Source organism: Setaria viridis, chromosome 5 (assembly GCF_005286985.2).
Source record: "Setaria viridis chromosome 5, Setaria_viridis_v4.0, whole genome shotgun sequence".
Classification (NCBI taxonomy): Eukaryota; Viridiplantae; Streptophyta; class Magnoliopsida; order Poales; family Poaceae; genus Setaria; species Setaria viridis.
Window position 1 is genome coordinate 5773369 of NC_048267.2, and position 13006 is coordinate 5786374.

The following is a 13006-nucleotide window of genomic DNA, read 5'->3' on the forward strand; positions in this document are numbered from 1 at the left end:
ATTTTTTTTAATTAGTGAACTCTGAATGGGGTCTTTATTGAGCTTACCATAATATTCTGGTTTGTTAGGAAAATGATCTGTTTGGTCATCGACATATAATCACTCGGCACATCGCTGTAAGAATCTTAAAAAAAGATCAATGTAAGAAAGAGTTGATAGTACATTCTCTCTATTTTGTGTTCCGTTGTGCTGCATTTGAACGGGGGAAGGAAGATGCATATTTATAAAATACTTCCTCGTTTCAAATTATAGGTTGTTTTAGTTTTTTAGTTCATATATATTTGTATGCATCTAGACATACACTATTTAGGTACATACAAACATCTATGCACCTATAAAAGCTAAAACGACCTACAATTTGGGACGGAGGAAGTATGAGTTGCATGAAAGATAGCACCAGGAGATCTCATTGGTTGAAGTTGACCCGTTCAAACTTAAACATCTCCATGTAGAATTGTTCAAATTAGTCTGCAGAGTACTCCATAAACAGGGTTTCTTAAAGTTGACTCAAAAGTCAACCCACCTGCAGGCTAAAGAAACGGGGTGCAAGTGCAACCATACAAAAATCACAACTGATGTTGGGGTGTTTGGATACATCATGCTAAAGTTTAGCACCTGTCACATCGGATGTTAGGATGCTAATTAGGAGTATTAAACATAGGCTAATTATAAAACTAATTGCACAGATGGAGTCTAATTCGCGAGACGAATCTATTAAGCCTAATTAGTCCATGATTTGACAATGTGGTGCTACAGTAACCATTTGGTAATGATGAATTAATTAGGCTTAATAGATTCATCTCGCGAATTAGCACAAGGGTTCTGCAATTAGTTTTATAATTAGCTCATGTTTAGTCCTCCTAATTAGTACCCGAACATCTGATGTGACACTGCTAAAATTTAAATTTAACCCCTATAACTTGACCTCGATTTTTGTGCTCTGACTCTTCGGAGGAAACATGCATGGGCAGCTACGACTTTCAGCTACTCCTCTGCCATTGTTTTTTGTTTTTTTTGGTAAAGTGACATATTGAAATTGATCTTGCTACTATTGACACCAATAATTTAAGCTTAGGATCGTTCCACCAAAAATTATTGACACAACTCGTCCCTAAGCTTAACCACATCACCGAGGCAACCATGACAGCTCATGGCGAACAGTGTGAGGCACCGTCACTGTATTTTCGTTGACCTGGGCTACGCTAAAGTATCGCGGCTTCTGTCCACACGTGTCTGATTGAACCCCCAATTTCAGCATCTCTCGCTTTCCATGCAATCTCGCAACAAGTGAACGTACAGCTAGTGTCCACATTTGCCCCCAACAAACAGCTCGAAATTGCTGACGCGATGTTAGGCAGATGCAAGCAACCTAATTGCCCTGTGAGAACATAATTAATTACTTAATTAGCATTGCGGTACGGTGCCGGCCAAAGGAGAGCCTTGAAACAGATCACGAAATAGCAATACTCGTTTGTTATTTTCTGAGAGCACGAGGGGAAAAAATTGTCCAAGGAGAATTACAATGAGGCGCTCAGGCAAAAAAAAAACTACTTTATTTTTTGCCATGTCGTATAAAATTGATGCTGAGGGAAAGGAGGGGATATTTAAGTTTTTACCCCAAAATATAAAGGGATATTTAAGTTTGGTTTAGGTGCTTAAAGTGTGTAGAATGGCAATTGTCAATTGGATCCTTTTTAAGCATTTTTTTTGGTGATCTTGCCCCTCTTTGAAGTGCAATTGTGTTTTTACCCCTATTTTTTAAATTTTGTGATTTTACCCTTACTATTCACAAGTCAATGCGATTTTACCCTTATCTTTATGTATTCACCCCTGTTTTGACTATTGACTAGGGCAAAATCACATTTTGATGGCAAAATCACAAAGTTGAGAAAATGAGGGCAAAATCATAATTACACTTCAAAGCAGGGGGTATGAACACAAATGCCTCCTATTACTAATTGGAGTCTCCTTTTGAGACCTCCAGATGAAGCCACCTAGGATCCTAGGTGGACACTCTAGGAAAAAAAGAAAAATCCTAAAAAAATAAAATATCTGACCATCAATCGGTAGACTCAAATCATCATAGCCATTGAATCTATTATGTTTTAAAAAATTACCTACCTGCCATTATGAAAATAGGTTAAAGTAACCCCTAAATCTATATCTAAATTACCCATCTCCACCATTATATAAAATAAACTAAAGTAACCCCCTAATCTTTATATAAATTACCCACTAATACCTTTATAAAATAATTTAAAATAAGCCCCTAAACTTGTAACTAAATTGCCTCCACTAATACTTAAAAAATAACTTAAAATAACCTCTAAATTTACATCTATATTACCAGCATGTGCTATTATTAAAAATAACATTAGGTAACGCTAAATTTGAATTCAAATCACCTTCATTAAAAATATACCCCAATATACACTAACATATGAATTAAAGCATATATGCATGATGTGTATCACCATTTATAAAGATATAAAGGAAGTGATGAGAATATATATTTTTTTGTTAAAATAATGGCTCAAACTTATGGTCCATTAAACAAATTCAAGTGCATCCCCTTGCGATGCAAAGTGAAAAGTTAAAGATTATAAATGTAGATGAATACATTATAGAGTAATTACTAACTAAAATTTATCACAATCGAATGAAGATAATAAGTATCTATCTATATAAATATCGTGTTTGAATATTTAACACATGAGAGGTAGCTCAATGCAAGGTAATAGTTTTGTAGTAATGTGGCCTCATTTTTTTTTTCCATTGGAGGCTTCGCATTAGTTCTAATAAAAAAAGACAAATTCTAGAAATTGTCACAAAAATCAGAAACATCAAACGCCAATCATGTAAACTCTAAAAATCATAGCATTGACCTATTATATTTTCTAAAAAGTTACCCACCACTATCATTATGGAAATATTCAAAGTAAACCTCTAAACTTATCTCTAAATTACCGAGCTCTACCATTATAAAAAAATAATATAAAATAACCACATAATCTTCATCCAATTTACCCATGCATATCATTATAAAGCATAACTTACCATTCTAAATTTGTATCTAAGATACTCACATATGTTGTTTTTAAAATAACTTAAAGCAAACACTTAAATCTTAATCTAATTACCTTCATGTTCATCATACAGAAATGTCCAAAAGTAAACTATTATATGAATCTAACTTACCTATTTATGTTATTGTTAATATTAAAATACTAAGTTAAGGTATATACGCACGATGCGCGTCACCATATAGACCATTTATACATGTATGTGAGGAAGTATTGAAAAATATTAATTTTTATGGTAAACACAATGCATGGAGGTGCGATACAAAATGAAAAAAATTTAAATGTGGATGAAAAAGTGTATAGAGTAATTACTAATTAAAAATCAATCACAACTAGACAAAGATAAATACACGTCTATATGAATATTATGTTGAATTATTAAAAAAGAGAGTGGTAGGTAAAAAGATTTAATTATTAGTTTAAATTTAATTTTTAAATAATTTTCAAATACAATAGTTTTGAAAATTTTAGCATGTGCGGAAGCACGGATTGATGGACTAGTTTGCTCTAATTTTCATTGAGTTTTATACGGGCAACTATATTGATGTGTTCACTCTCTCTTACCAAGCACTCGTGTCTAAACGCTAACTCTGCGAGGTACAGTAGCCAGTATGCATAAAACACGGCGGTTCTTTTGTTTTTGCCCCTTCAATTTTGTTAGCGTTGGTAATTAATCGCACACGTGCTTATTAAAGCTTGAGGGGGTTGGAGGCATGTCACCATTTTGGGAGCTAAAGCGTCATTGGGCCATCTCAACTCCTCGTCCGATTCCGATCCCTACAAAATTAGTAGGCGCGTAAACAATGGAGGCGTTGGAAGCTCGAGATCCCGGCAGAATCGAAGCACGTACTCCGTAGGAGTAGTAGACTAGCATTTTCTGTGTATAAACAAATCAACAAACGAACACAAAGTAGTAGGAGTAAGAAACTTCCTCCTACTGGTGTATATAAAATTCACTATCTGTATTGATGAGATGACCCGGTCAATCCACATTTTAGGGCCACGCGACGCGACGGCCACGAGCACCGCCGACGACTGCTGGGCTGAGCTCGTCTCCCCGGAATCCAGCCAGGGCTCACGAAACCGCGTCGGCAGCGGTGGCCCACGGCGGTGTCGGCGCGCGCATCAATAATTCATGAGAATTGACCGCAGATATATTCTAACGAACTGAAGAACCGTAGTAGATCCGGATGAACAACAAACATGAATGTTGACTTCGGTCCAACATCATCATCTAGAGTAACAAAATCGAAGCTGTCAGCCAGTCACCAAATGGCGGATCGGATCCTCGATCCGGCCACCAAACGATGGATGCAACAAGAAGGCGGCGGGCCGGTCAGCCTGTGTTGCGCATGCCGGCGGCGATGCCGTTGATGGTGATGAGCAGCGCGTCGCGGAGCCTGCGGTTGTCGTCGTCCCGCCGTAGCCTCCGGAGCACCTCCACCTGCAGCATGTTGATGGGGTTGAGGTAGGCCAGCCGGCTCTCGATGAGCCGGCGCAGGCTCCGGTTGTGCGCCGTGAGCTTGGCGTGCCCGCTCACCGCCAGCACGCACCGCTCCGTGCGCGCCAGCTCCCGGCGCAGCTCCCCGCCCACCGCGCGCCGCTCGGGGGCCACCAGCATCGCCTCGTAGTGCGCCGCCATGGGCGCGTCCGCCTTCGCCGTCACCATCTCGATCAGGTCCACCGTGCTCTGGAAGAAGGGCCACTCCGCGTACATGGCGCGGAGCTCCTCGCCGTGCCCGCCGTCCAGCGCGCCCTGCAGCCCCGTCCCGACGCCCAGCCACGCCGGGAGCACCAGCCGCGTCTGCGTCCACGCGAACACCCAGGGGATGGCGCGCAGGCTCGAGATGCCCCCCGCCGGCTTCCGCTTCGCCGGCCGGCTGCCGATGTTGAGGAACCCGAGCTCCGCCTGCGGCGTCGCCTCCTGGAAGTAGGTGATGAAGTCCGGGTCCTCGTACACCGTGCGCCGGTAGTGCGCGCAGCTCACGCGGGAGATCTCCTCCATCAGGTGGCGCCAGTTGGGGTCCCGCGGCGGCTGCGGTGGCCGCAGCGTCGCCAGGAGCACCGCAGTCGTGTAGATCTCCAGCTGGCGGACGGCGGTCTGCGGCAGACCGAACTTGGCCTGCACCATCTCGCCTTGCTCCGTCGACCGGAGCGTGCCCTGATAAGATGAGATGAGCGTGCCTTCTCGTCGTAAGGAACACAAGAACACATGCGAAAGAAGAGGTTACTGAGGAGCAACCACGCACCATTACTGAGCCGGGAGGCTGCGACTGGATGGCCAGGTAGGTCGGCCCGCCACCGCGGCCGATGCTGCCGCCACGGCCGTGGAAGAGCGTCACCTTGATCCCGAACTCGTTGCACGCGGCGACCACGTCTTCCTGAGCCTTGTACAGCTCCCATGCGGCCGTGAACCGCCCGGCGTCCTTGCCGGAGTCCGAGTAGCCCACCATGACCTGCAAGAATCAATGAATTCAGAAGTTTCAGACAAAAATTGGAATGAAAACACAGAGTTCTAGTGCTTGGTGGCATTCCATTTCTTGTGTACCTCCTGGTGGCCATTGTGGTTCTTGATGACATGCTCCCTGTACCAGTCGATGGATAGCAGCTTCCTGATTGCTGAGCCAGCTTCTCGCAAATCTTTCACGGTCTCAAACAACGGAACAACTCTTAACCTGTTCACCAAGGATCAATTGAAGAGTAATCGAAAAAAAACACTGTTATGATGATGGCCCTAGCAAGTCAATATTCAAATCACTAGACTGTACAAATTGGCATGAACATCATGCTTACGTTCCACCAGGACATGGCCTTCCTAGGTCCCCGCTAACTGTAAGCCTTGCATCCTTCTGCAACAGCTCAACAGCAAGGACATCACTTGCCTGCAAGGAAATCAGAAAATGAATGTCAAGCTATATAACATTTGTGAACGCCTATGGTTCTAACTTCTAAGCTGTGTAACCTAGCTGCATAAGGGTGTTAATAAGCATGGCATGGAAAGACATGTACTGAAATTTTACCCCACTATGTGGGTGCAATGCAGGATATATCTGCAGAACTGTAAAATATTGATTGCGGATAATTAAGATTGTATTTATCTTTTACTGCATTGTATAGATGCATGGTGTCTCTTCATACATTTGAGGCCATGGAAATCACATATGCTCCAAGCGAGTCGCTCCCTAATTCTGCAGCAACCTTGAAGGTGTCCAGAACTTCTTTCACATCAGCAGCAACCTATACAGAAGAAAATAAATGCAGATGTAGGTGAATTAGTGTAGAGTTTATCCCTTTCTTTTTCTTTAACTATCACACAGTTTAGACAGTCATAAACTTGTGATGCCAAAATTTAAAACAATGGATACTTAATCCATTATTGATAGATCCAGGTATGGTAGTTCTGGTGTTGCGGTCTCACCAAACACTTCACAGACCACTGCCTCTCTATTATCAGTTTAGCAGAGCAGTAACCAATTAGCCAATTTGGCACGGGCCACCGTCAAAGACACAAATTAATCTCGGCAGCAATAACTTCAATAGGGACCAACGATGCAACATGAGGGTAGCTTATTTCCAACTAGAGCTTAATAGCTTTGATCAGTTTTATAATCTGTCATCTTCAGAATGATATTCTAACATGATGTTGAAAGTTGCAAACATTACAATAATGTGGAAATCAATTAAAATGAATTTGAGCGATTAATAAAAAAATATCAAGCAGCAAATAACCTTAAGAACTGAAGAAGTATTATTCTAGAATGCAACCTTTAACCTGGATAAGATTTAAACAACACTTCGTCTATAGGATTCGAAAAGGTTGCTTTACACAGGCAAGGACTAACCTCTATGCTTGGAGGAACTAGTGGACGCTTCCCTTTCAGCTCTCTAGTCAAGAAATCCAACTTCTTTTCTTCAACCCACTCACTATAAACGCCAAGATCCAAATAAGATGTGACAGCATCAAGAGCTTCTGTGTGTCGACCAGATTCCTGCAGCAACGAATAACTTTGCCTAATCTTTTATAGTTGCCAATAGGAAACTTAGAAGCTGAGCAAGCAAAAGCAGTAGTTTTCATTATATGTACCTGGCGCACATCGAGCTTCATTAGCACCATACCAAAGGTTGCAACCCTTCGTATCAAATCTGCCAATCGGCCATCAGCAAGCACGCTAGATCCACATGATTGCTGCCTCACAGAGTAATGGAAGGTTTGAGCACTACTCAATACAAGAGCAGTTCTTATATTAAGAGTCAGGATTCTTTAGCTACCGTTGCTGTTTCTCACAACTCAAATAGTCTTATTTTATCAATTTAATTGCAGATACATTTTCTATTTTTACTGATAGAGAAACTTCTCTTTCTTATTTCCATCCTCTCCATACATTTAGTAAAAGCTGTCAAGCTTACAGTTTTTGTTAAAAAAAATGGAACTCATATGTATTAGGGTCGTTCACATGACTGTTCATGGTTATTCAGCAAAAAGTTAGCATGGACAAAAGCAACTTTGAATGACGTTATTAATAATATTTGTACCAAATTTTCCAGCATGGATACTTCTGATTGTAATTTTAAGTAGCATCACATGATTAACCCAGCATTCTGCAACCACAGTTATTCAAGAGGACTAACCAGTGATTGATAGCACAAGAGCAAGGGCTCCAAAAGTTGATCTGATGTTTCACAATATTCTTCAGTGTCATAGTCACATGGTAAATCCTCAAGAAGAAGTTCTAGCCTTCTGCGTGTCTTCACCAGCTGGCAGCAGAAATTATGATCAGAACAATAATGAAAAAAAAACATGTAAAATGTACTAGTTTGGTCCTATATATAATTAGCACCATTGGTTTGGTTTATTCTTATATTACCCCTTTGTATCAAATTTGGGTATAGAGCACTAATTGCCCAATATTTGGATTTATAATTTTTCTGGTACAACAAATTTGCAAGACAACCCTAGGATCTGTATGATAATAAAACGTTCTTATATTCACACTATATTTCTAATAAATTGAAAGATATGATTCTGACCTTTTCTTTCACATGACCAAGGACAACCCTGTAAGGAGTAATTCCTGGTTTGTCTGATATGCTTGGCTCAAGTAACTTCCTAAAGCTACTTGATCGACCCATATTAGATTCTTTCAACAACTTCCTCAGTTGACTGCCACTTGGAGTTCTACCCATCTGCGATTGACGACCAGTAGGAGATGACAATGGACCGTCTTCAAATTTTTCTGGTAAATTAAGACCTCCCTGGAAAACATGAGTGATAAACTAACTTTTATTGCATGCTGTGTTGGACAGCTGATCGGCTAGCAAAAAGGAATCTGCCACACCCTGCAAGCTGCCCACACTGTGATCAAGCGGAGGAAACCATTAATCACCTGCTGATAGAATGTGTCTTTGCTCGAGAGTTTTGGTTTAATATTCTGAGAAGGGTTGGACTGCAGGCTCTCACCCCTCATCCGGATGCGAGGAGTTTTGAGGATTGGTGGGAAGTAAGTTCTAACAATGTGCCTGCTCCCATTAGAAAAGGCCTTAACTCTCTAATTATTCTGGGAGCCTGGACGTTGTGGAACCATCGCAACCGATGTGTCTTTGATGGGGCCTATCCAAGTGTTACCAGAGCTTTGTTGTCGGCCAGTGAGGAGTTACATTTGTGGGGTATGGCTGGAGCTCGAGGAGTTAATCACCTCCTTGCTCTAGTGCCAACTGAGGAGTGAAGGTTTAGGTCAAGGTCGGCTGTTTTTTTCTGTAGAAAAGGCGCTTGTCGGCATGGTTCTGTAATGGTGTGTGTGTTTGTGTGTTGTAAGGGTTCTTATCCTTTTTTCTTCTTAATATAATGATACGTAGCTCTCCTGCGTGTTCAAGAAAAAAAAACCTTTTATTGTATGAAAACAAATTTAGATGTGCATTAAATCTATCTGGATGGCAAGCGCTTACTTCCTTGCTAGAGAAAAAAAACTTGGTAAAACAGTTGTCAGAAGCACATTTTCTAACTGGTGAGGTCTTCATATCTAATTTGTAAATACTAGATTAGGTAAGACCAGGCTGTATTCAAGAAACCTGCGTTAATGTGTATGCCTATTTTCTAACAGCATAACGTTTGATTGATCGTTAACTATTGCTCAATGAACTTCACATAAAAGTAAAGAACATTTTCAGACGTCACAAAATTGGCATGTTCTTACAGGACGACTTGGGTTCCTTGGAAGATTTATCATCCTGAATTGGGATTCTCCATCACTGCATTCTGCATCAAAGTGCAATTGTTCAAGGTTAGAAGTTGATGCGGACATATAGAAATGCATTAGTAGATGCCACTGCAAAATTTATGTGGCGGAGGAAACCCAGGTGGTATTAGAGATTATGCATGATGTTAAATCCTAGCCTGTTACACAGGAGGTTTGTTAACTAAAGATTCTAATTGAATGGTAATATAAAGGAATGTTTTAAATAATTCGTCAAATATTGTCCATTTTATGCACATGCACATAAAGTTATCTGCTCCAAACAGAGAAATCTACCTGTACATGAAGGAAGATCAGCACCAGAAGGAAGCTGTGCAGGTAGCGCCAAGCTATGGTGTAGCTTTGCATTGTTTTGAGGTACTGTTTGGTTCCAGGCGTTGGCCTTTAGGTCCTCGGATGCTGATTCAGTAGAGGTCACTCGAAAATATCAACACAAATTATCCAATGAACTTTCTGTGAGACATGAACATGTACAGAATGTGCTGAGCTCATTTCTACACCACGTAAATGTTTTACCATCTTAAACTAGTAACAATCCAATAGTTGTCATAGCTGATGATAACTAGCCAGCTCCTAGCTGGATTTGATAATCAAGTACAAAACCATGAAACTGACCTTTGAGCAAAATTTCATTAGCCAAGCTTGTAACCTTGTCACTGCATCTCTTGACAGACAGTTCAAAGCTGAGATTGTCTAATTCCCTGATGTATAAGTCAATTGCCATCCACCGGGACAACAATGAAACATCCCTAGTCACCTAGTATTATAGAATGACAATTTTTTTCAGTATTTCTGATTGCATCAAAACTCACAGAATTGATGACTCCATCAAACCATTACAGTAGTACGAGATAGTGAACATGCACCAAGTCACTGATATCTTACTTTTGCTGTAACATTAGGATTTCCATCTCGGTCCCCACCCATCCAAGAACCAAACTTGATTGGTGTGCAGGTTAGTGGAAGTGGGCTTCCAGTGTGCTATAGTGAAGTATGAAGAAGAAAGGTTGAGAGTTTTTTTGGGAACCAAATAGATGACAAATCTAATAAAGGCAATCACTGTATCTGTACCTTCTTTAGAGCACTGCTAACACGGCGAAGATAGTGTGGTACCGCTTTCCAAAGGGATTGCTCCACAATATGAAGACCTACAGTGTCAGTAAAAATAATTATAAGATATACATAAACAGCATAAGTGACAAATCAGAGACCAGGATGCTTAATTTTCCTACCAGCTCTAGCTTCGTCAACTGGTGTAGGTTTATGGCGCCTCAACTCATCTGTCTGCCATATTGCTGTGATTTCCCTTACCTACATATCAAAGTTCTGGGGTTTCGACTGAGGAGAATAAAAGAATTACTATGCAAATTCTCAGTTCTGATATATACCAGATCTTCAATGAGCATTTCTTTATCCTCATGGCTAAGATCAGGGCGTGCATTGAACTCCAAAAGATGCTACAACACATCTCCATCAGTAAGTGACAGCCAATGTAGTAACGAGGGGAAATGGACAAAGAGTTTCTAATAAACTATAGATGTTAAACTCACAGCTACTCTGAGGTGCTTGTATTGCAAAGTTCGCCGATTTATTTGGGTGGGATGAGCTGTCAGAACAATTTCAACCTCCTACAAAAAAAACGATCAAGCGTCAACTAAAAGGCTTGATGATGCATGGCACTCTTAAGAACCACAATGTAGAAAAGTACCTGCTTGCAAACAGTGTCATATAGTTGTTTCGGAGGGACGCCACTTTGAATCAGCTTACCAAATATATCATCACAAGATTTTGAGAGTTGTTCTACGTTGCGTGCTTTCCGAACCCTACATAAAAAAAATTATAATATGCATAATCAATGCACAATACTAACCAGTTTAACATAAACTGTAAAATTTAGTTGATTTTCCAAGCTAGGTAAGAATGTTCAACGGTCAGGAAATTCATTAGTACAAAATGGGTAAGATATTACTGCTAGCTTGCAACATGCATGATGATGTGGCATCAATTCACGTAATGTATTACCTATGTAATTTTTTCTTAAGCGTCTGGAGAGACTCCTGACCATTACTAAATATGTCAAGCTATTAGATCACTTATAATTAACAAAATAAGTGTTACACCAAATTGTGTTACTAGATTGCAGAAATCACTGATTGCTTTCTCGGTAGAATATTCCCCCTATGACGATCATAATCAACCTAGTATGTGAAAGCCTAAGGCTCATATAGTTAAATATATCTGAGGAGGGTGACACTGACATGGAAAGGAAGCAATCAACCATGACCCAGCATTACAATGTTGTACGCATCACATTGTACGTAAATTCTTGGATTCTAGGCTGAGAAATAGAAAACAAAAAAAGGCTTCTGATACCTAAGGTTGCTGCAATGCAATGTACCATTACCTACCATACATACGATCTGAACAAAATATAGTCCGTCAGGAGTCGGAGAGGACAACAAAATCCTGCATACTTATTTGTATCCTACTTAAAAGTTAAAATCTAGACCCAAATTGATTTGCTCAACATTATTTGACCATCAAATTGGGGAGATGAGCCTTTCGAGTTGAGTGAATCCTACTGTAAATCTCAAATTGGGTTCAATCCGAATGTTTGCACCGAAAATGTTACTTCGTACTGGGTAGTTGTAAACTTGCAACGCATGCCCATTCTAAAGTATTATATTGCAATGCAAATTTTTAAAATCTTGAACGTAATTAACACAGGAATCGTACATTCATAAGCACATTGTTAGAGTATGCATTCCTGCGGTTCTGAGTATAGATCAGCGTCGAAATGCTAGCGAGCGAGCCTACCTGTGATGGGTCTCCGCGATGCCCATGAGGTTGAGGTAGTGGGAGAAGGCCCGGGCGACGCAGAGCGCGTCCTCGAGGGACATGGCGGCGAGGTCGGCCTCCAGCTGGCTCTCGACGATGGCCGCCGTGTCATCCATCCCCGCCGCGCGCGTGGAGACGGCGCTCTGCACGATCGATCGCCGACGCAAGATCGATCGTTCGTGCACCGATCGAACGATAGATTTGTCAGATCACCATTTCACAGTTCACACTTCAGTGACTTGACACGCACGCCGAGAGCAGCGCAGTGAGGGGGGTGATCGACGAGATCGATAAATAATGCGATGGCAAACGCAATTGCGTGGCCGATGGATGCGACGGCGGCGGATCGGAGGTGTACCTGGGCGAGGATGCGGATGCGCTCGAGGATGTGGATGAAGCGGGGGCCGAGCTCGCGGAGGAGGACGTCGTGGAGGAGGGTGGCGAGGAGGCGGCAGTCGTCCTCGAACGCCTGGAACGATATGCCCTCCGCGATGTCATCCGTCGTGTCCAGCATCCTCCTTCCTCCTCTTCTTCTTCCTCCTCGAGATCGATCGACTGGTTAATGGATTGGTAGAGAGAAAGGGGACGTGTCGACGTGAGACGGAATGGAAGTCTCTGCGTGTGTTACGCGAGGCTGCGAGAGGGGGGAGGCGAGGCAGAGGTGGGGGAGGAAAAACCGGAGGGCGCGGGCACCCGAAATAGAAGGTGATACGCTGATACTGAGGGCCGTTGGTTGCGCATCCAACGGATGCAACCGGCCGGGTGCACCCGATCCGCTCTAGTGTTTCTTTTACGGAGGGTCCAAGTTCGTGGTCACTCGGTGAGAAGCCCAAG

At 41.9% G+C, this 13006-nt stretch overlaps 1 protein-coding gene across 1 annotated transcript; it reads right to left on the minus strand.

Moving 5' to 3' along the window:
* Positions 1 to 4215: 4215 nt before the first annotated feature.
* On the minus strand, positions 4216 to 12804 carry LOC117858575 (phosphoenolpyruvate carboxylase 4). Its single transcript, XM_072294251.1, has 21 exons — positions 12531 to 12804; positions 12152 to 12315; positions 11043 to 11157; positions 10885 to 10962; positions 10723 to 10791; positions 10567 to 10645; positions 10406 to 10482; positions 10220 to 10315; positions 9950 to 10091; positions 9611 to 9733; positions 9283 to 9336; positions 9074 to 9078; positions 8112 to 8336; positions 7713 to 7838; positions 7168 to 7269; positions 6926 to 7072; positions 6222 to 6320; positions 5877 to 5965; positions 5632 to 5758; positions 5333 to 5539; positions 4216 to 5244 (listed from the first exon to the last, which is right to left on the minus strand). Exons 1-21 carry the CDS (start codon positions 12684 to 12686, stop codon positions 4420 to 4422), a joined length of 3105 nt encoding a protein of 1034 aa, XP_072150352.1. The 5' UTR covers positions 12687 to 12804; the 3' UTR covers positions 4216 to 4419.
* Positions 12805 to 13006: the final 202 nt, after the last annotated feature.

Bases quoted from the DNA above. Each gene is read 5' to 3' on its own strand.
- LOC117858575 (XM_072294251.1), bottom strand. From the start codon at position 12,686: ATGCTGGACACGACGGATGACATCGCGGAGGGCATATCGTTCCAGGCG. The intron at 11,158-12,151 runs GTAGGCTCGCTC...TTTTTTATGTAG, and splicing joins ATCGCGGAGACCCATCACAG to GGTTCGGAAAGCACGCAACG. The intron at 9,734-9,949 runs GTCAGTTTCATG...CTACTGAATCAG, and splicing joins TAATGAAATTTTGCTCAAAG to CATCCGAGGACCTAAAGGCC.